At 44.4% G+C, this 24,306-nt stretch overlaps 1 protein-coding gene across 2 annotated transcripts in view; it reads right to left on the bottom strand.

Moving 5' to 3' along the window:
• pvrl2l (PVR cell adhesion molecule related 2 like) overlaps nucleotides 1-24,306 on the bottom strand; it is a 516,877-nt gene that overhangs the window by 270,629 nt on the left and 221,942 nt on the right. For both annotated transcript variants that reach the window (XM_075450506.1, XM_075450507.1), the window contains exons 4-6: nucleotides 16,889-17,182; nucleotides 11,446-11,563; nucleotides 10,771-10,919 (exon numbers count right to left, since the gene is read on the bottom strand). In XM_075450506.1, the coding sequence (XP_075306621.1) occupies nucleotides 10,771-10,919; nucleotides 11,446-11,563; nucleotides 16,889-17,182 (561 nt within the window). The remainder of the gene's footprint in view (nucleotides 1-10,770; nucleotides 10,920-11,445; nucleotides 11,564-16,888; nucleotides 17,183-24,306) is intronic.

Raw genomic sequence — 24,306 nt, 5'->3', positions numbered from 1 at the left:
CCCCTGAACATAACTCAGTCCTACACTCTGTCTGTCCTTCCTCATCTGTGGTGGGCTCATCTGGACCAGGTAGGGTTTCTGATTCTCCCTCATTTGTTTTAATAGTTGATGGCCTGATCCAAGATAAAAGAGAGCTGCTACCCTGAGCTGCTTGCTGCTTTTCCCTGTCCTTCTGTTTTTGTAGTCTCTCTTTTCTTGGCATTATGCTGCAATTTTTTTAAAATGACATAAATCAATGTAGTGCATAATAATCAAGACATTACATATCTCTCTAAAGCTGACAACACAGTACACACCCATGTTTTTACTGTTTTCTGACAGTTGAAGCATAAGCAGCATTACACTAATAATAGCCTATAGCCTACCACATTACCTCACCAGACTGTCATGTAGCTCAACTTAAGACCTACCTTTCTTTTCAATAATTAAAATAATTAATGTCTGCCTGCCTCTCTCCCCTCTCTCTTCATTAAACATGACAAACGTCAGTAAACAACTGGGCAAGGCTTTTAAATCATGGATTTCGTGAGGGTTTTTTTTTGTTTGTTTTTTAGCAAACGTCGGACCAGTTGCGACGTAATGTTTTCAGCGGCGCTAATTGTTGTTGTTAATTTATCACCAAACAACGTCGGGGTATTGCACTGTCATTACCTGTCTGTCTGATGCTCCGGGTTAGAGAAGAAGTTGGCTTCAGCCGTTTAGCCTGACGCTCAGCACTGACTGCACGTGCAGTAGGCAGTAAGTGAAGGAGGAGGAGGGAGGGAGGGGCGCGTGGGAGGCTTGTGGGCGCCGCGGTGCATGTCGGGGCGAAATTCTCACAAGAACTCAAATAAATGCACCGTCAGATATCGAAACACAGTTGGGGGGAGTTGATGACAGAAAAAGTCATTTTTATTTTATTATATTTATAAAAAATTGGGCACCAGCAGAAAGGGCACTTTTCTCATCCAGGGCAAAAGGGCAGGTGCTTGAGCACAACTAGGGGTCTATCTGTGCACGTGCCTGGCGATCAGGACCCGTGATGGCTGCTCGAAGGCAGCGGAAACACCAGACAGAGCGGCGATTTCATCTGGTGTTAGCGGTCCTCAGCAGGGAAATCAGCTGAATGGGTTGGCCCCGTGTACACAAAGTGCTGAGGTATTAACCGCTTCATTACTGAGAAGTGGAGCCTGGCAGTTTAGATCTCAAGCTGAGAGACTGCGATTTACATTTGTTTGCAACACTTAGTGGCAAGTGGTGGATTCCTAAATGGTAAAGCAGAGGGTAAACGAACAAAAGCTGGATCAAAACACATTTTTTCCCCTTTTTGAAAGCTGTAATTTGAGATAAGACATTGGGCTAAGAAACCTCCATGAAAAAGGACTCCTATGCTAGCTGCACTCACGAATAAAAAACAAACTGTCTACCTAAAGTCACAACAAACTAATCTGAAATTCTCTGAATGGCACAGTTTAGCTGCACTGAAACCTGGTTTTATTCAGCCGGCTGCAGCCTCCGCAGCAGCAGATAACTGCGCTGACCTTTAAAACAGGCAATTTTCTTTGTAGAGGGCTCAATTGTAATGATTTCCTTCCCCGACCAAAGCTGCCACTTGTGCTGAAGTAATTGGCTCGATACATGCAGACGGCGTCTGAGTGCTGGGAGGACATCGCGGTGAATCAGCTGCATACGACGCACAGATGTCCGTTAGCAGGGATAGATAGTACACTCTCAGAAAATAAAGTACAGAACTGTACCTTTAGGGGTACGATGGCTTGTCACTGGGGCAGTACCCTCAGAAGGTATAGTTTTGTACCCTTGTGGTTTGTACCTTACAGAGACCAATCTTGTACCTCTGGTGGCAATTTTGTACCCTTATACTGAAGTAGCCTAACAAGGACTGTCTATTGTTACCTGACTCCCGCCCTCTGGTATTCGCATACCATCTGGGACGAGCCCACAACCGACATGATTTCAAATGGGGCTATTTTTTCTAAAACTCGTGCATGTGATTGGATGAAGAATCTGTCCGTCATCTTGACTGACACGCCACTTCAGCCACTCCCAATGACTCAACCCATGACGTAGCTCAGAGCTTACCTGACTCCCGCCCTCTGGAGCATGAATGGGCGGCCATAACGCGGCCATAACGCCGCCATTCATCCAAAGTCCCAGCGATTAATGATTGGCTCTGATTATTTTGTAATCGGACGAAACACATATGACTCCCAGGCTCCTCAGATGGTTGTGTGAGGAAAGGGAACGCCCCCGCGTGTAGTTGGTGAACGCAGCCAGATGACGTGAGTCAGGTTATGTCTATTGTACCCCAGCATGTAGAAAAAAAAGTACATATATGTACCTTTTACCACTCGAGTACATATATGTACCTTTTGGACCCTCAAAAAGGTACATATATGTACCTTTTACCACTTGAGTACACATATGTACCTTTTACCACTCGAGTACATATATGTACCTTTTGGACCCTCAAAAAGGTACATATATGTACCTTTTACCACTTGAGTACATTTATGTACCTTTTGGACCCTCAAAAAGGTACATATTTGTACCTTTTACCACTTGAGTACACATATGTACCTTTTACCACTCGAGTACATATATGTACCTTTTGGACCCTCAAAAAGGTACATATATGTACCTTTTACCACTTGAGTACATTTATGTACCTTTTGGACCCTCAAAAAGGTACATATATGTACCTTTTACCAATTGAGTACATATATGTACCTTTTGGACCCTCAAAAAGGTACATATATGTACCTTTTACCACTTGAGTACATATATGTACCTTTAGCTCAAATAATTAACTCTAGGGGGTACATTAGTATATTAGTACCTCAGGGGGCAGAAAAGGACTCTGTACTGTACCCCTATTTCTGAGAGTGTACCAATAGATGGCTTCAACACTGCTACCCTTTAATTCTTTTTAAACTTAGGACTGATACTGAAGGCAAGCACCATCGTAAGATCCAAGTTCAGTTAGAAATTCATACAACAAGAATAAGAGCACACAAAGGAGAGAATATGTAGAATATGTTAAATATAAGATTGCTTTGAGATGAGATGAACTTTGAGAGTTTGCAGAAATTCAAACTTAAATCGAGTGAAAATATGTGAAAGCTGCTGATCTTTAGCTGTAGCATCAAAAATTAAGCACAAAACATGGATTTACGTGGCCCATTTCACTTTATATGAAATAACTGGGACTAAATCATTCAGAGTCAAGTTAAAAGTCAAAGCATCGTTCGCATCGTTTTAACGATGAACAGGAGAAATGGAAAATGTTCCAACAGATATTCTGTTTTTATATCAATACATTTCTGTATTTTCATTGTTTTTACTGACACGAGTACAAAGAAGGAAATGAGCAACAAAATAAATCTGATGATAATTAAAAATACCCAAATTATTTCCTCCCGTCTTGTGTTGGAAATGGACAACGACACAAACTTTATACAGACACAAATCACATGAAGATGAACGTTTAACGAAGCCAACGGCAGTATTTAAGTGTGTCGGACAGCCAAAGGACCAATCAGGGATGAGGATGGCCACCATCTTTATCTCTGATTGGACAGCCCAAACTAAATGGAGACGATACCAGTGAGCAGGGGTGTAGCAACAAATTCTGGGTCTCCAGTGCCTCCACATTGCATTTATTTCGGCTGAGGACGGTGTTTATCCCCAACTACAATAATCATAATTCCACGAATTTTTACGTCTATGGTCTCAACTCAACGCAGAATCAACGCATGCGGCATGACGTCACTTTGCTGCCGTAAAGCGAAGCAGAACACGGCAGCAGCTTGAAGCCGGGAGCACGAATGTCTGCGGTGTGGAGGTATTTACAAAAAAATCAGGGACATCTTGGATCTGTTTCTTCACCGTTCTTCATTTTTTTAATGTACTGTAAAAGTATCTGCAGATATCCATCCATCCATTATCTTCCGCTGGTCCGGGGATCGGGTCGCGGGGGCAGCAGCTTGAGCAAAGAGACCCAGACGTCCCTGTCCCCGGCCACTTCCTCCAGCTCTTCTGGGGGGACCCCGAGGCGTTCCCAGGCCAGCCGAGAGACATAGTCTCTCCAACGTGTCCTGGGTCTTCCCCGGGGCCTCCTCCCAGTGGGACGGGCCCGGAACACCTCACCGGGGAGGCGTCCAGGAGGCATTCTCACCAGATGCCCGAGCCACCTCATCTGACTCCTCTCGATGCGGAGGAGCAGCGGTTCTACTCCGAGCCCCTCCCGGATGACCGAGCTTCTCACCCTATCTCTAAGGGAGAGCCCAGCCACCCTGCGGAGGAAACTCATTTCGGCCGCTTGTATTCGCGATCTCGTTCTTTCGGTCACTACCCACAGCTCGTGACCATAGGTGAGGGTAGGAACATAGATTGACCGGTAAATCGAGAGCTTCGCCTTCTGGCTCAGCTCCTTCTTCACCACGACGGGCCGATGCAGAGCCCGCATCACTGCAGACGCCGCACCGATCCGTCTGTCAATCTCCTGTTCCATTCGTCCCTCACTCGTGAACAAGACCCCGAGATACTTGAACTCCTCCACTTGGGGAAGGATCTCATTCCCGACCCGGAGAGAGCATTCCACCCTTTTCCGGCCGAAGACCATGGTCTCAGATTTGGAGGTGCTGATGGTCATCCCAGCCGCTTCACACTCGGCTGCGAACCGCTCCAGTGAGAGCTGAAGGTCACGGCCTGACGACGCCAACAGAACCAAATCGTCCGCAAAAAGCAGAGACCCGACTCTGAGGTCGCCAAACCGGACCCCCTCAACGCCCTGGCTGCGCCTAGAAATTCTGTCCATAAAAATTATGAACAGAATCGGTGACAAAGGGCAGCCCTGACGGAGTCCAACCCTCACAGGAAACATGTCCGACTTACTGCCGGCAATGCGGACCAAACTCTGACACCGGTCATACAGGGACCGAACAGCCCATATCAAGGAGTCCGGCACTCCATACTCCCGGAGCACCCCCCACAAGAGTCCCCGAGGGACACGGTCGAACGCCTTCTCCAAGTCCACAAAACACATGTAGACCGGTTGGGCGAACTCCCATGCACCCTCCAGGATCCTGCGGAGGGTATAGAGCTGGTCCACTGTTCCACGGCCAGGACGAAAACCACACTGCACCTCCTGGATCCGAGATTCGACTATCCGGCGGATCCTCCTCTCCAGTACCCCCGAAAAGACCTTACCAGGGAGGCTGAGGAGTGTGATCCCCCTATAGTTGGAACACACCCTCCGGTCCCCCTTTTTAAAGAGGGGGACCACCACCCCGATCTGCCAGTCCAGAGGCACTGCCCCCGATGTCCACGCGATGCTGCAGAGACGTGTCAACCAAGACAGCCCCACAACATCCAGAGCCCTGAGGAACTCAGGACGGACCTCATCCACTCCCGGGGCCTTGCCACCGAGGAGTTTTTTGACCACCTCGGCAACCTCAGCCCCAGAAATGGGAGGTCCCACGTCCGAGCTCCCCAACTCTGCTTCCTCATCGGAAGGCGTGTCGGTAGGATTGAGGAGGCCCTCGAAGTATTCCCCCCACCGACTCACGACGTCCCTAGTTGAAGTCAGCAGAGCCCCGCCCTCACCATACACGGTGTTGACGGTGCACCGCTTCCCCCCCCTGAGCCGCCGGATGGTGGACCAGAATCTCCTCGAGGCCGTCCGGAAATCGTTCTCCATGGCCTCCCCGAACTCCTCCCAAGCCCGAGTTTTTGCCTCAGCAACCGCCGAGGCTGCGTTCCGCTTGGCCTGTCGGTACCCATCAGCTGCTTCCAGAGTCCCACTGGCCAAAAAGGCCCGATAGGACTCCTTCTTCAGCTTGACGGCCTCCCTCACCACTGGGGTCCACCAGCGGGTTCGGGGATTGCCGCCACGACAGGCACCGACCACCTTGCGGCCACAGCTCCGGTCGGCCGCCTCAACAATGGAGGCACGGAACATGGCCCATTCGGGCTCAATGTCTCCCACCTCCCCCGGGACATGGTTGAAGCTCTGCCGGAGGTGGGAGTTGAAACTCCTCCTTACAGGGGATTCCGCCAGCCGTTCCCAGCAGACCCTCACAATACGTTTGGGCCTGCCAGGTCTGACCGGCTTCTTCCCCCACCAGCGGAGCCAACTCACCACCAGGTGGTGATCAGTTGACAGCTCCGCCCCTCTCTTCACCCGAGTGTCCAGGACATACGGCCGCAAGTCCGACGATACGACTACAAAGTCGATCATCGAGCTGCGGCCTAGGGTGTCCTGGTGCCAAGTGCACATATGGACACCCTTATGCCTGAACATGGTGTTCGTTATGGACAATCCGTGACGAGCACAGAAGTCCAACAACAAAACACCACTCTGATTCAGATCGGGGGGGCCGTTCCTCCCAATCACGCCCCTCCAGGTCTCACTGTCATTGCCCACGTGAGCATTGAAGTCCCCCAGCAGGACGAGGGAGTCTCCCGGAGGAGCACTCTCCAGTGCCTCCTCCAGGGACTCCAAAAAGGGTGGGTACTCTGAACTGCCGTTCGGTGCATAAGCACAAACAACAGTCAGGACCCGTCCCCCCACCCTAAGGCGGAGGGAGGCTACCCTCTCGTCTACCGGGGTGAACCCCAATGTACAGGCGCACAGCCGGGGGGCAATAAGTATGCCCACACCTGCTCTACGCCTCTCACCGCGGGCAACTCCAGAGTGGAAGAGAGTCCAACCCCTCTCGAGGAGGCTGGTTCCGGAGCCCAAGCCATGCGTCGAGGTGAGTCCGACTATATCTAGCCGGAACCGCTCAGCCTCGCGCACCAGCTCAGGCTCCTTCCCCAGCAGAGAGGTGACGTTCCACGTCCCAAGAGCCAGCTTCAGTAGCCGAGGATCAGACCGCCAAGGTCCCTGCCTTCGGCTGCCGCCCAGCTCACACTGCACCCGACCCCCATGGCCCCTCCCACGGGTGGTGAGCCCGTAGGAAGTATCTGCAGATACTCAAAATCAAATGACTGATCGGGACATCCCTAACATGTAGGCTGGGACACAAAATTCAATCCATCAATCAAACGATTTATTTACCCAAAACATTACATTTACATTAGTTAGCAACATTTACTGTGACCCTTAAATGATATTAATATTTAAAGAAAAAAACAATTCCAGTTTACAATTAAAACAATTAAACAATTAAAACAATTTAAAAAAGGTGAATCAAACGATCCGTTCGTGTTGTGATTCACCACGAGTGGCATCCTGGCCATCTGGAGCACTGGGAATTTCCCCTCTGGGTTGCTTTTAGAATTGGACCGATGGAAAAGGAAAAAAAATAATGATTTGGCTGCAAATCTGATGACTGGCCTGCAGGAGGGAGTTTGGTGCAATTTATTTTGAGGAAGATTCAGATTGCAGTCTGCGATTCACCTGCTTCCATGACACGTAGGAGTTTATTGTTGTCCTGATGTCTTCACATAATAAGGAGTAGCATATGCACTGTGCTGGCTGAGCCTTTTTAAACCTTTATATTCAATGTGGGAGCAGATATAAGCATGTAAAATGGATCCAACAGTCTTTTTTTCAGTGTTTATCCATGGAGAGTGAATCTCTTAACGCACAGCGCTGCATAAAACAATTCATTTTTCCTTATTTGCTGGTTTTAACCATTCATTTCCCATCTCATTGCTGGCCTGAATCAACAATTCAAAGGCAGTTTAAAAGAGTGACACGTTGAGGGAGGGAGAATGAGATAATGAAAACTATTTAATTATTTGTTGGGAGTGCAAGCTGTAACCTACATTTCAAAATACTTTTTATTTATTATTATTATTATTTGTATTTATACATGTGTTTATTTACTTATTTATTTTTATTATTTTCATTATTTCATATTCATTGCACAGTAATTTGCTGTCTAATTATTGCAGTTTATTGCATCTATTTTAATCATTTAATTTTTATTTTCTTTACTGCCATATGTTTTGGATGTTTAAATTGTTGGATGTCATTACATTAAGAGTACTAGGCCCACTGCTATTCAGTTTGTTTATAAATGATCTGCCAAGTTGTTGTCCTTTGAATGTCACCTGCCAAATATATGCTGATGATGCTGTTCTGTATGTCCATGCAAAGGATAAAAAACATGCTGCGCAAGAATTGACAGATGCTATGACAAATGTGTATAACTGGCTTGAGAAATCCCAACTACACTTGAAAATATCCAAGACTGTTTGTATGTACTTAGCAAAAATTCGTAAAATTTCAAGTTGGAAAAAGTTGAACTGATATAATGAAGAATCCTGCTTCACTTTAAAATAACAAAAGAGACAAAACTTTCATGAAAGACACGATTAACGGCGCAGCTTTGGAGTGTTTAAATACGTGTAACAGTTTCTAGAAGGTTGTATGTAAGGCTGAACATCAGGCATCACATGGAGTAAAGTGTCTGCTTCAGTCTGGCACTCACCTTCTTTAACTTAGACTCACTATGGCACTTTACACCCCATCGAGATGTTTGCTTCTGCAGAACACGAGCAAAACCGCCAAACACAAAAGGCAACACACACAACACCGAGGAGGATGGATCACAAAGTCTGGCCTTCATCTTAGGTACTTAAAAAAAAGAAAAAAGCAAGTTGTGTGCATGTGAGTCCTCAAAGTGCGAGTGTGGAGGTTTAACATGACTTTGTACAGGATTTAGTTGAGCCATGTGTGCATGTGTGTGTGTTAGAGGGGGAAAGCATAGCCTCTGTGATACTTTTGAGTCAGTCACAATGCTCTGCTTCCAGCAAGAACAGTAGCAGCTTAGCCACTTGTGAACCTCCCACACTCCCTGCACACAGCCTGGCTACAAAGCATCTTTGTTTTCAGAGGACACAATTCAAATCTGCAGCTCAGATTTCCCACGGATTTTCTAAATGTAGCTTTTCTCGCCGTCTTTTGGTGTTTTGTTTTTTTTCTTTTCCCAAATCGTGTATTGTTGTGAAGCTCAACATGGTGATAAATCCAAGTAATTCCTCAAAAAATAAATAAATAAAAAAGGCACACAAGAGGGAAGGAGAGGATTTTCACCCATTGAACAAGTGATGTTGAGCTGCAAACACCAAGAGATGAGAAAAGTTTGCCAGCATGCACCGAAGCATCTTGGAAACGTGCTCGTGGATTTGTGTCGTCATGGGCGCAGAGACAAAAATTCAATGGAAAACAATTCAACTTTAAAAAATTCATTGGAAAAAAAATCAACTTCAAATAATTCAGTGGAAAAAGTTGAATTTTTTTTAAGTAGATTTTTTTTTTCACTGAATTATTTGAGTTGATTTATTTTTCCATTGAATTTTTTTCTATTGATTTTTTTTTCCATTGAATTTTTTGAAGAATTTTTTTTCCACTGAATTTTTAGAAGTTGAATTTTTTCCCCACTGAATTTAGAGATCTGTGATCAATGCGTCAAAGGGAAGAGGAAGAAAGAAGAAACCTGACCGAACACCAGAGTGCCAAACGTCAAAAGTCAAACCCCAGCAGGAAAAAATAAAGACGTCACCCGACAGAAGAAGTTCAAAGGGGGAGAAAAGATGAAAGAAATTAGGAAGTGTTAGTAAAAATGTTTTTAAAAAGATAAAGAAAAGCAAACTGGCTCACACCAACACTCTTCCACTTTAATTCCTGCCCAGCCGAGGTACCGTTTTCTGGTTATTTAAACCTTAATTTGAGGATCTGAAGTCACAAACACTTGGCCCCTCTGCCCTGCTGTGCAGGAATAGTCACTCGAAAGCCTTCACCAGGCTCCCGGCTGAATGTCGGGCAGTGAGTATGAAGACATTAAAAAAAAAAAAAACATCCAGTGGGAAGATTGAGAGAGACAGCATCCCTGCAGCTCTCAGATCAGCTCTGATCCCAGCATGTGTGCGTGTCAGGGAGAGATTTGGGTTTCTGTGGATGCATGAGGGCAGATGAGTCTGTATGGAAGTTTTTCTATGCCATCAGAGTTTGAATACGAATTTCTAATATTGAATTTTTACCGCATCAAAATCAGAATTTGAATTTGAAAAACCAATAGTGTAAAAAGAAAAAAAAATTCTAAAAAAAAAAAAAAATCAGTGTAAAAAATTCAACATCAAAAAATTCAGTGGAAAAAAATTCAACATAAAAAAATTCAGTGGAAAAGGATTCATTGGAAAAGAATTCAATGGAAAAAAATTCAACATCTAAAAATTCAGTGGAAAAGGATTCAATGGAAAAGAATTCAATGGAAAAAAATTCAATGGAAAAAAATTCAACTTAAAAAAGTTGAATTTTTTTCCATTGAATTTTTTTTTAGATGTTGAATTTTTTTCCATTGAATTTTTAGATGTTGAATTTTTTTCCATTGAATTTTTTGAAGTTGAATTTTTTTCCATTGATTTTTTTTTAAGTTGAATTTTTTCCCATTTAATTTTTTAAAGTTGAATTATTTTCCACAAATTTTTTTTTTAGATGTTGAATTTTTTTACACTGATTTTTGTTTTTAGAAATGAATTTTTTGTTTTACACTGTTGGTTTTTCAAATTCAAAGTCTGATTTTGATGCTGTAAAAATTCATTATCAGAAATTCGTATTCAAACTCTGATGGCACAGAAAAACTTCCATATGTCTGCCTGGTGGATGAGCAATGTGGACCGCGTGTGCTTTCCAACATTCGTCTGCATCTGTATGCATTTTAACCTGCGAGTTCCATCAGCATGTTGCACAGCGTGTGCAGGCGGCGGTCTGATTTCATCAGAGTACGTACATGTTGTGTGTGTGTTTTACGGACTCACCGATGACAAAGGTGGTGAGCTGGTGCCTGCTGGCTCCGTGCTTGTTCTTGACCTCGCAGATGAAGGTGGTGTTGACGGCGTCATCCACCTTCCTCACTGTCAGCTTGTTGTCTTCCACCACGACCGTTTCTGGCAACGAACCGGAGGCCCTGGAGAGGAGGGAGGAAAAGATGAAGGACGGTGGGTGGAGAGATGGAGGGAGAAAAATGTTTTATAAAGAAGGAAGGAAGAAAAGGTGATGAGCGATGGAGGGCAGGAAGCAACGGCGAGCAATCGACAAAAAGATGGAGAGCAGACCGTATATTTAGAGATTTGAGTTCAATAGGATGAAGAATAAGAAAAATCTAATTGACAAAAGAAGTGAAAGATAAATCAAAAACAAGGAGAAATCAATTTGTGGCTGTGATGCTGAAACTCAGCATAAAGATGAGAAAACCTACAGACTCGAGTAGCCGTTTTTGCTCGATATTCGTTAAATAAACATCCCACACAACACAAGAAGCCATCTGGCCATCAGGACAACATGTGCTTATAAACTATTAAAAGATTATTGTTAAAGCAGGGGATGAAAAGATTATTTTCGGGGCAAACTTTTGTTGTATTTATACTGAAACTTTCTCCGAAGGAGGAGGGAGACGGATGAGCTGCACAGATGGACTGGAGTGTGGTTCTTACGAAGTCCAGGTGATGGTGGTGGGCGCTGGGTTGGCATTGGCCAGGCAGAGCAGCACGGCGTCCGAGCGGCCGACATACCAGTTGCTGTCGTAGCCCTCGATGGACACAGAGGGGGGGTCTGAAAAAGTGTAGATAAAGGTCATTTTCTCATTTATTTGACATCAATAAAGTTAACTGATGAATGCTTGCTGACATTTTAGGTATTTCCCCCAATTTAGATTCAAATTGTCAATTTTTTTTCCAATGTTCATCAATAGAAATTTCATTTCATGGCCACTGGTTTTAAAACCTGGCTTGTTGCAAATCTTATTTCTTTAAGTGGTTTTGAGTGATGAATTCCTCCTTATTACCCGATATGAGTGTCATTGTTGAACAAAAGAAGCTGGTTAGTGGTGCCAATCTGAGCTGGAGCAGCTGGGAAGAAAATACCACACTGGTAACAGGCTGAAACTCAAAAGGTGCAATATTGTAAGAGCAGCTAACACGCTTCACACATCAGTAATTGTGTTGGTAAGCATGCTAACAGGCTAGTGCAGCAGCTAGCACGCTTCACAGATCAGTGATTGTGTTGGTAAGCACTCTATTAGGCTAGCACAGCAGCTAGCACGCTTCGCACATCAGTAATTATGTTGGTAAGCAAGCTAACAGGCTAGCGCAGCAGCTAGCACGTTTCACACATCAGTAATTGTGTTGGTAAACATGCTAACAGGCTAGCACAGCAGCTAGCACGCTTCACACATCAGTAATTGTGTTGGTAAGCATGCTAACAGGCTAGCGCAGCAGCTAGCAGCTTTGGATCATTTCATGGTCCACTGATTCTGAAGTTATATTTTGCTTTGTAAGGTTCATTGCTTTGATTAAACCCGTTTTGTGTTTAGGTGTTATTTGCCTTGTTTAAATGTTCTGTAGTTAGCTTTATCTATGTTATATTGTTTTTTTCCTTCTGCACCTTGGTTTGATTTAATCCGTTTTATCCTGTATTTGCTAATCTTGTACAGTCTATTAGATTTGTTTCCGGCCCTTCTGCCCAGGTTTCAGTTACAGAATGCCCCTCAGCTGTGTTGTTTTGGTTGTTAAGTCCCTCTGTATATGCAGGCTACTGTTTTCTTTCTTCCTTCAGACATCATCCTCTCCACTTTGCTTTGTTGGAGTCACTGTTCTGTCCTATCCGTTTCGTTTGTGGATTTGTTTTTCTGGAACGCCCATTGCCCTTCTTCTGTAAGTAAGTTTAGAAAGTTAACTTGTTTGGTTCCTCTCTGTAACTTCACATAAAGGCAAGCAGCAGAAGCTCTTGTCATCTGTAAAATGTTTGGCCTTTCCATGACACGATAGAAGGCAGATGCATTCTAAAGCCTTTTTAGCAGCGTGAAGAGGCTGTGTTTGCTCGGAGTGTGTGTGTAAAGTGAAGCTAACAGGCCTGACAGAGCTGATAGAGAAAATGATAACATTAGACTGTCTGTTTGACTGATATGTCAGCATGTTGCATCATACAAGTACAATAAAATAACCTGTCTGATGGTGGTGCTTGTAGACCCACCTGTAGCCTATCTAACAGAAAAATGTGAGAAAATTCTGCCGCCTTCAAAGGTTTTTCCATTTAAATTAAAGCATTTCAATCCCAGCAGGATGAAATAAAAATCAGTTAATATCCCAGAGTCCTAAGTTGAAATTAATTCAAACCAAGACGACGTGTGTAGCAAGTTAAAAGAGACAGAAAGGCTTTTTCTCCCTTCATGTTTTTCTAATAAGAAAATAAAATGGATCTGAAGACATTGGCTGTGTTCGAAACCGCATACTACATACTACATACTTCCATACTGCATACTCATCGATCAGACAGTATGCAGAGCGTTTACCCACAATGCATTTCGTTCCAGCCGAAATCAGCCGGCCTGAAGCTGATTTCGCTTAAGCTCTAAACTCTGTAAACTTTAGCAACATTTGAAACATTTTCAGGCGAGAAAGTAGTCGTTTAGATCCCCAACGTATTGAAAACCTGACAAAATACCGGCTATTTACAATTTTGTTCCCACGAATTCGGCGCTACTAAAGCTAGCCGCAGTGAGCAACGCACTTTCGGTTATTTTCACAAAATAAAATACCCGTTGCCTTTTATCATAGGGAAAGCCATTACGATACAATTGGTGCTTTTGTTTTGAAAACAGGAAGTGAACCTAAAACGGCAGTTTCAAGCTAGCGGTTTCAAGCTAGCTACAACGAGGGTTCGTTGTAGCTAGCTTGAAACCGCTAGCTTGAAACTGCCGTTTTGACAGGAAATGCCGATCGGCGACGTCACGTTACGTTGCATCTTGGGTAGTTTGAGTATGAGTAATAACCTCATGATGCATACCCAACATTTCGGCGAATCTAGTATGCATCCGGGAACTTAAAAAAAGTTAAAGTTAGTAGGAGTAGTGGGAGTAGTAGGAGAAGTAGGCGGTTTCGAACACAGCCAGTGAGACAAAGTGAGAGAAGAAGAGGGACAGGAGGGTAAGTGTGTGGATTGTGTTTCCTTCCTGAGAGCGCTGACCTATAAAAAGCTGATCTGAGCTCCACAGCAGACAGGAGACACGATCCCTCACACCATCACTAAACCAGCAGCGAGGAGTCGCAGCGTGCACGAGTCCTACATTTCTGTGAGCTTTAACACATTTTTCCTGCTCCCCACTTGACTTTCCTCACAAAAGAGAAGAACAAGCACGTTTCTGAATCCCCGTGCACGTGCAGATATGCCCACAATCACCAATAAACCTGCCTCCGACAGACCTGTAAAGATAATTTGGCAGGCTGATGGGCAGACATTTTCCCTTTTATGTGACTGTGTACGGAGAGCCATGAGCCCTGTGTTAAATATTTTCTCATATCTGTTCCCCGTTATCTCTGCCAACAGCCCAACAGGCAGTTTGATGGTGTGTCTGTCATCCACGATCTGTGCGTTTGCATGTATAAACAAGAGATTATAAAGAGAGGCTGAACAAAAATAATCTTTTCCATCCTTGTGAGCAAACGTCAGGAAGGTCGCACAGCTGAGACGATGCGGTCAGCATCTCGAAAATCTCTCCCGAGCCGAGCCGAACCTGCGCTGTAACATTTTAATCCAATGCAAATTAGCCTGGAACTCAATGGACTGTGTTTGGCCCAAAACAGAACAAAAAGATGACAATTCTCTGGTGTCATTTGGTGGAAGATATCTCTAATTAGCTGTTTTCGAAGTTTGGGTTTTAACATTTGGACCTGAGCATTTGTTTTACCTGTTGGCATACTGCCTGTATGACAGTTCGGGGATGCATTTGTCACAATTAGACATTAATATCTAAAAAGATACACTGAACACAGAGGCTCTTAAGGCTACTACAGCTGATCATGCACACAATCCTGTTGTTATGAAGCTAAGCATTACAAGGAAAAAGCAGCGAATACAGCGATGGCAGGATAACAGTAATAGGAATGTATTAGCTAACAGACTGGCCAATCAAAGTGAACGTACAGTTAAATTAGGATTTGTAATGAGGTGCTGGGGGCACGGTGCAAAATCTGTTACACTCAGTGGGGTTACATGGCACCGAAAGGATCGGATTATTGGCTAAATTACAATAAGACTGAGTTAAGCAAGGGTAATTATCCTTGGATATATGGCGGTGAATGAATCGGATAAGAGGCACAAAGCCTCATTAAAGTTATTATTTTTGATAAATTTATTCGTGTCGCTCTGAACAACAACAGTTAACAGGAATCCCTTGGTTGAAACTTCCATTATCTACTTAAAAATAAGGGTTTAAGTTGGGAGTATAATTATGAAAAGTCTAAACATTGTTTAAACACTAATTGCATTCTATCACATCGTTATTTTCCGTCCCAAAGTTTTCCATCGAGCCGTTATTCAGTTGTCTGTCTTGTCTCTTTGTCTGAGGTAATCGATCTTCTCACTAAAACCATTAAAGGGGAACTCCGGGGCATTTGAAGCGCATTTCCATTGCTAGAGGTTGTCAAATACTGACGGTAGGACACAGACCGGTGCAAAACGGCGCTCCCTGTGCTGCGATTGTGCTGTTTGCGCAGCCTGTCATGCTAGCCAAATACGTGGTGGCTAAGGGGCAAGAGCTAAACCTTCCACGTAAAACAACAACTTGCACACTGCAGAAACGTCACACCACTTTATAAACCATCCGACAATAAAGTCACAAGCCTTACCATCAAAACCATATGCATGGTTCTCACATTACTGGTATGGGGACGTTACCAAACAACTTTATAAACAGCATGTCACTTACCTCTTGTTGGTAGGCGCGCGCATGTGAAAGCCCAAAAGAGTTATTGCACTGAACTGCCTTGCACTACAGTTATACCTAATCCTTAACCTGCTTACTCTGATATTGCATTATTGCACAATTCTCACCCTCTTCAATTATATCAATTGCATTTTACTTGTACCTGTTGAGGTGTCCATGACCACGGTACACTGACAGGGACAACAAGAAGGCGGACATTCCCACCCATAGTGTCTATTTATTGCAAATGTACATACTGTATTTATTATTCTCATACACATCCCTATTTACCACCCATACTCAATTCCATTCTTACTGTTCTGTATTTCTAATTTTTATTCTTTTATGTTATTGTTGAGTGTTGGGGAGTCAAATTCCTTGTTTGTTTAGTCAAACCTGGCCAATAAAGCTGATGCTGATTCTGATTCTGATTATAGGAGCTGCCAGACTGTCATAATAAAGGTCTGTGGACAGCTGGCACTCTTGGATTCGTCCAAGTAATTTACATTCTTAGTTGGTAAATATGTATAAATAAGTCCCACGATGGAGCAGCAATTAGCTCTGACAGAAGGTTTTGGCTTTGCATGTTCTTTTTGTGCTACTCTACTTTCCTCCTGCAGTTCAAGGACATCGAGTTATTACAAACCGACTGCAGATATGAGGAGTGAGTGTGCATGGTACACTCTCAGAAATAGGGGTACAGTACAGAGTCCTTTTTTGTCCCCTGAGGTACAATCTATACTAATGTACCCCCTAGGGTTAATTATTGGACCTAAAGGTACCTATATGTACCTTTTTGAGGCTCCAAAAGGTACATATATGTACTCAAGTGGTAAAAGGTACATATATGTACCTTTTTTTCTACATGCTGGAGTACAATACGGTCTGTGTTAGGCTACTTCAGTATAAGGGTACAAAATTGCCACCAGAGGTACAAGATTGGTCTCTGTAAGGTACAAACCACAAGGGTACAAAACTATACCTTCCGAGGATACTGCACCAGTGACAAGCCATCGTACCCCAAAAGCCACAATTCTGTACTTTACTTTCTGAGAGTGTAGCCTTGAGACTTACAGCCTTTCCGGAGTGTTCTTCACCTCCTACAACCTTGAGGGGGATAAAGAGGGCACGAAAACGGATGGAAACATGAGTAAAGAGGAGTGTGTGTTGCTTACACTCCACAGAGAGCTTCAGAACATGAACCCACGGCCGTTCCTGCGTCCTCTGTTCAACCAGGCAGGTCACCTCCCTGCCGTTATCCGTCGCCGTGGGGACCAGCCGGTATTCGCTGCGTACCGTCACAGTGCCGTCTGGCCCGTTCGTGGTGCTCGTCGAGTGATTTCCTCCGACCGACGCTAGCCACTTGATGGTGGCGGCCGGTTTCCCGTCCGCTGCCTCACATCGGGCGACCACCATCGACTTGGTGCCGGCCTGGACGGTCACGGCGCTGGCTGAATTCTTCGGCTTGGCTGTTCGGGGGTGGCAGAGGACAACGGGGAAGAGAAACAGAGGGGGGAGACAGAAGGTTAAAAGGTGATAAGAATCCAGATGGCAGAAGGGAGAACAGAGAGAGAAAAGTAAAAAACGTTAAAGGGTGGTGAAAGAAAATAGACATCAAAGGTGAGGTGGAAAGAAAGAGGAGGAGGTTCAATCAGTTTGTCGTGCATATACACCATGGCATCCCACTGCGGGATGTAATGAACATTTGAATGGTGGGTGTGCCACCCACGGCCTCTCAGCATCAGAGGGAAAAAAAAACGTGGAAGATGCTGCATATCACCGCCAAGTCATTCGAGTCGTTTCATCATCTAAAACTGTCTGCATGACATCACAGAGGGCAACTTTTCATGGAAAAAAAAATGGTTCACATCAGACAACAACAACCAGCAGCGTCAATTCAGCCAAAGCTAATGTATGGCAAGGTCACTACACTACACAGGTCACATGACTACAGTTTCAATCAATAAATATACATGCAAATAATCACCACAAAAGTCTGCTACGTAGCTTATGTGTGTGTAAACGCAGTCTCACTCACATAGCCGCTAACATAGCAATGGACTCGTCTCCATCTCCCTGTTAGCATTAGCATTAGCGGCTAACAGCCTGAATCCATTTGTACGCAAATTCAAAAATGAATTCAAAAGTAGTGTATAGCTTTTAGCATTTAGTTTTATTTTAAATGTGCTGCCATATGAATGAAAGTGCCATAACATTTGTTGTGCAAACACACTTTTAACATCAGCATCTTTATGTAGTTTTTATGTAGAAGCCTCCACTGTTTGTTTCCTTGAATGACTTGCTGCTATCAGTTGTGTGTTTTGCCTTTAAGTGATATTTTAGACTGGAACTACTACGCTGAGAAGACAATTCAACTTGGCAGTGTTTACAGATGACTTTGGTTCTGTCGACTCCGCCGTCTGGAAGAACTTCAAAATGAAAATGGCCGAGTAAAAGTTCCGTACCCTTCTCAATGTTTGGTGGATCCGCCGATTACTTTCTTTTCCGGTTCTGCAGCAGACAGCAACAAACTTTTACAATACTAAAATAAGTAATAAAACCTGCGTTAATGCGCGATAAAATATTTATCGGCGTTAAATCATTAATGCGTTAACACGATAATAACGAGTTAACTCGCCCAGCCCGAGTTTTTAATCCTGCTCATTCACCCTTTGTTGTAGTTGGATGATCGTGTCCACTCTGTCAAATCAACTGGCTTCAAAGAAAGTTAATTTCTCACTGAAACCTGAAGATAACCTTGCAAGAAGAGCACTAATAAAAGCTGCAAAAACATTGTTTTCCTGTTCGGTTTCATTAGCTGAAGTCTGTTGAGAGTTGATGTTCTTATGAGCGTCATCTCCCTTTCTTATAGGTAAACCCTCACTTTCCAACAATCAGTCATTCAATGTTCAGATGGCACTGAATTGGGCTCCGAAGTGTTGCTATTTACCACAAGAAAAACTTATTTCATGCAACAGCTTTTCCTTTGAGACATGCATCAGTTTATTCTGCATAAAACCTCCCTCGAATGCCTCTCGATCTCCGTTGGGTGGCTTTAGATCATGCATAGACTGGAATCTAAAGGATTTACTTATCACACTAAAGTGTCGCTGTATTGCTTTCTTCTTTACTGAAGCGAATGCCAGCGGAGAAATTCTTTGCTCAATCTTTTATATAAACACACCAAAGACTACGTAGTGACAAACGCAGTCCATGTTCATACGAATGAGAAAGATATACTGCCTTTTGCTGTATTCGTTTGCCTAAATATGGACCAAATAAACAACCAATGTCTCATATCAAGTTCAGAAACTTCGTTAACGCGGCTGAACTTCAGGTAAACAGAGAATCTGACAGCGGTGTGCAAAATGAAAGGTGCTACAGTATCCTTCACTCGTTTATTCCAGTTTCATCGACCCTTCTTTGTCAACGCTGTCAAGCAGATCAGTTTCTTCATGTGGTGCACAGCGGTTCTCCAGACCTCCTGGTGACCCCCCCCCCCCAACACTCTGCGTATGGTAAACAGAGGTTGACCGAGACTTTTTCGTTGTCCGTCATTTTGACTGACAGGGTCATAAAAATCCCGTCATAGTCTAGTTTTACCTGTCGCTTCGATGGTCAGTTACTGCTGATTTCTGCATGTTCGTGCATTCTGGGACAAATCCGTTACTCGTATTGGCTTTTTTACATCCTCAGCCAGGAGAACTCCTGCTCCCACTGAACTCTGTTCTCCCTCCTGACCTCCTTGCTGCAGCTTGCTCACACCATAGTTGCAGAGGATCTGTTTACTTGTTTGTCCTTCATCTTCCCTCTTTTATCAACACCATCATCGTTAGTGGACTTTTTGAAGAAACTTCGGACACTCAGCTGCCGTGGCATTTTTGCAAGTGAAGCCAACGAGGTCATGCGTCAAGAGAAACATCCATCCATCCATCTTCAGCTTAAAGCAATACAATGTAACTTCTCAAAAAGCCCACTATGGAGCTCCCCCTACAGGCTTGGAGGTAATGTACGGTTACACTGTCGTAAATACAACACCCTTTCACTTTCACTTTCACGTTTGTTGACGAACTGGCGAGGAGTCAGAAGGTGCAAGCTAGGTCGACCGAGAAGGTAAGAGTAATCAAATGTACCTGGGAGCGTGAGAGGGGTCTATTTGTTTTTGCGGTAGGTGTGCCAGAAAGCAAGTCGAAGTACTTCCGCTCAGCTCCCGGGCCGCTACCGGGCCGCTCCAGCAAAGTTACATAGCGCAGTTTTTCCAACTCAGACCCCCGAAGGGCATAGGAGACAGGCCAATCGTAATATTAAAACTCATTCTAGCCGCACAATTTTTTTCAAGCTGTTATTTTAAGGTAGAAATGTTACATAGTATTGCTTTAATCCAACTGTCGGGTTGCGGGGGGGCTGGAGCCTATACCAGCTGTCATTGGACGAGTGGCGGGGTACACCCTGGACAGGTCACCAGTCCATCACAGGGCCACACAGAGACAAACGTGAAAAACAACCATCCACACTCACTGCTAGGTTCAATTTAGAGTCATCAGTTAACCTAACATGCATGGTTTTGGACGGTGGGAGGAAGCCGGAGTACCCAGAGAGAACCCACGCATACACAGGGAGAACATGCAAACTCCACAGTCAGTGGGGTTACATGGCACTGAAAGGATGGGATAATTGGCTAAATTACAATAAAGGCTGATTTATGGTCGCCTACGGAGAGCCCCCTCTGTCAACGGAGACCCTCCCGGAGACGCTCTCCGTTGCTATCCGTCGAGGCGTTGTGATTGGTCGGCTAGCAACATCATTTCCGGAATCACTTTTCCGGTTTAGCTCCTTCCTCTCAGAACAACAACACCCCCATTTTTGAAAGAGTTTACTGTGTGCCGGTCAACATTTGGTCAAAATTATTTGCATTTCAATATCAATAAGATCTAACTCCAACAACAGTCTTTCTCTCTCGGTCGCCATCATTCACTGTGAGGAGTGGAACAGAACCGGAAGGTGAACAATCAATCAACGACTTTCACAATAGATCGCCAGATTGGGACGTTTAACGTAGCGACGCCTACTGATCGGGAGGTGAACTGCCTTGCGTATCCGACATCCCGACGGAGAACTTCGAAAGGACGGAGAGCCTCTCCGTAACTACGGAGACGGAGAGCGATGGAGAAGCATACTGAGGCCTTAAGACTGAGTTATTAAGTTCATGTAGACACCTTAATTGGAAATTGGATCGGGTTACTCGCGATCGGATTAAGACCCCGAGATAACTCGGTTGAAAGTCAAACTAAACCTGCTTGTAGATGGTGAAGCACGTGGACTTTGCATTCTGCGCATGCTCGAGATTTTTTCCCGCGGTCATTACCCGGAAGTCAAAGGAGACGATATTACTGTTATTGTCTCCGTCAGAAAGGAGAATGCTCCGTTGTGCATCAAGCAGCTCATCACAGACCAAATGTAGAGGGACGTAGCTTCATCTTGCTCTGCGTTCTCCATCTTTCTCCAATGCCTGAGTTTGTTGTTGTTGTTGGTGGTGGAGAGGTCAACAGGAAGTGGCTAACAGTTGGAATGGGTACAGCGCCACCTATCATACCGGGTATGACACGCTTTGTGCCTATGATCCGATTCATTCACTGCCATATATCCAAGGAGAATTACTTATTGTAATTTAGCCAATAATCCGATCCTTTCAGTGCCATGTAACCATGTAGAAAGGCCACAGGTGGGGATTGAACCTGGAACCCTCTTGCTGTGAGGTGACAATGCTAACCACCACACCACCGTGCAGCCCCTCAAGAGAGACAGTTGCTAATTAATATGCTCACTCGCCACCAAGTGGTCAGAGTGTGAATTGGGAAATTCAGATTTTCAGAAATATTCGGTTAACGCGTCCCCGATGGTAAATCAAACGTTTATGCCGTTCTAATAGATTAATTTGGGCTCAAATTGGTTGGAATCAAGTTGAATCAATGAATGTGAAAAGTTACAAACCGAGGGAAACTTGAAACTTGCACCGTACTCTGATGTGAGCATGTCAATCATCGGCGAGTGTCTGGCTCTGGTCAGAGATTCTCTTCAGTATCTTGCCTCAGGCTTTGCGGTGAGTGTCATGCATCACTTCTTTGATAACCGCATCAGTGATTCATCAAAGCCGACTCCCGCTGTGCACGTGCTTTAACATGCACTGCTCGATCTTTCAATCTTGTGGAATTCTCGTAAAACAGCTGCCCAAGCCTCGATCCTTCTCCCCACCTGACTGATTTGTGTGCCACTGTGACATGAAACAGAGTTTTCTTGGTTAAAAGGAAAGCTCTCCATTGAGTGCAACTGGCAGACTTGCAATAAGCCAGCGGGCACGGTTAAAGCACAAGCTGATCGCGAGAACCAAGGAGAACAATGGTGATTATAAGAGATAATCAAATCCCCTCCCCCTCTAAAATCTATTAGAGTGCCGTTAGTGCGAGTGGATGAAAATGTAATGTAATGAGAGGACGTTTCTGTTCAATGTCAAGCAAATTTAAAAAGAGGATAAAGGGGCACCATCCACTGGGTTTGTGAAATGAAGAATTCCACTTTTTTTTTTTGATTGAATGATTATTCAAACAATAACAATCCTGATCATTAACCAATCAAATGGCTTCAAATTTCTACAGTCCAAACTTATGTAGCATTAAAAATCGCACGTTTCTTCTCTGAAACCTGAAGATAAACTCGCTACGAGAGATAAAACAGAGAGTAGTAATAAAGGCTGAGACGTAGTGGAACGAGACGTCTGAAACATAAAGGAGATAAGCAGAAAAGACTACAAAGGAGACGCAAACGGAGAAAAAGAAACAGAGCAATTGAAACAGACGTACAAAGAGGGAGAGAGTAACCATGCAGAAAGGAGAACAGAGTTCAGCTGAGAGGCGGAAAGGGGTTTCGATTGATCTAGGAGCTTAAACAAGTCAGGAGTATCCATCCCTGATGTGGTTCGTGACACCGCATCCAATCAACCCTGCTGCTGCTCTTTACATTAGCTCGAGGCATCTTAAAACCTGAGTAATTAGACGGCAATCAGGAGGTCACACTAATGGAGCTGAATAAGCACTGTTAGTGTTCCTCATAGCTTCATTCACATATTGATGTATGAGCTCAGATTCTCTTCCTACAGCAGACCCGGCGGCAGAGACAAGCTATTGGACGGGCGTTTAAATGAGTAGGGGGGGCCCCCTAGCGGGGGGGGTCTGGGGGTCCTCCCCCAGAAAATTTGGTATTTCTTAGATGCAATTTCCTGCATTTTAACCGAATTGTGGGCCCCGTTTCAGCCCAATAAGGAACTGTCCTTTTGTTACTAAATACGTGACGGTTCCATTATTTGAAGGGACGGTTGGCAACTTGTTTAGGCAGCCCTGGCAAACACATCACGCTTCCTTTAAAGTAGGCATTCGAAGACATCTCGAATAGCCTGCACAGTTTAATCCACTCTGTATAATCATCGGTGCATAAATTGAACGCAAAGCCCAGATCACGTTTGCCTCTTTCTAGTCGCCATTAATACTAATATACACACAACGAGCAAACAGGAGCGCAACAACAACAGCAACGCCCACGCACGGCCACAGTGAATTCAGACCAGGGTTGAGCCGACATCAGAACGTATTTCAACATGTAGTTCAGGGTCGGACTGGGAAAAAAAAAATCGGCCCTGGCAATTTTCCCCGGGACCAGCCCCCCTCCCCTCAGTATTAATTAGTATCTCCAATCTAATTAAATAAAAATTAAAAACGAGCACAGACCGCTCAGTCAATGGCATGTACCCATAGAAAAATACACACACAACCTGACTATCGACTGCTAACAACCATGACCTACACAAACCCAGACACATAATGGCTCGGCGGCCAGCAATCGGATAAACCAATGAAGTGAATCAATCCTGTGAAAGAATGAAAACAAGTGAATGAAACCTGCACTCACCCATTATGAAGTTAACTCTGCCAGCCCCATAATCTTGCCCCTGCTCAGCCAACTCCTTGACGTCGGGTACGGTTGGTAACGTTACTATGGCTAGCATTAGCAACGAGGCTGCTAGGCTTGCTAAATCGGTAAGCATTAGGCTACTGAAGAAAGCTAGTCTTTTTAGCTACATTATATCATCATCTTTCTTCTCGGCTATAACCTTTGTTTACGGCCACTGGCCCTAACCTGACGCCCTAGCGGTCAAATCACCGGAAGCTTTCACCGGAAGTACTCGCGCACACACAAAAGCTCTCTCCAGACATATCTTTCTTTCATTCTGCCCAGATGAAATTTAATGCCACTCTTCGAAAATCGGCGAAATTTAAGACATTTTAAGACCTTAAAAAACATATTTTTTATTTAAGACTTTTTAATACTTTTTAAGGATCCGCGGAGATCCTGTAATGGCGGCATGGACAGATCCACTTGAGGGATGGGGGCAGGGGGCGCAATCGTAACACGCACCTGCTTCAGAACTTGTCCTGAAGAGGCAAGGTCTGTGCACCCCCCCAAAAAAAAATATATAAAATACATTACGAGCCACATGGCCATTAACGGGCTGCTAGCAAATGTAGACTAGATAAATACATTT

The sequence above is a fragment of the Odontesthes bonariensis genome, chromosome 18 (assembly GCF_027942865.1).
Source record: "Odontesthes bonariensis isolate fOdoBon6 chromosome 18, fOdoBon6.hap1, whole genome shotgun sequence".
NCBI classification, from domain to species: Eukaryota; Metazoa; Chordata; class Actinopteri; order Atheriniformes; family Atherinopsidae; genus Odontesthes; species Odontesthes bonariensis.
Note: the sequence above shows the minus strand (reverse complement) of the source record. Positions and strands in the feature narration are given on the sequence as shown.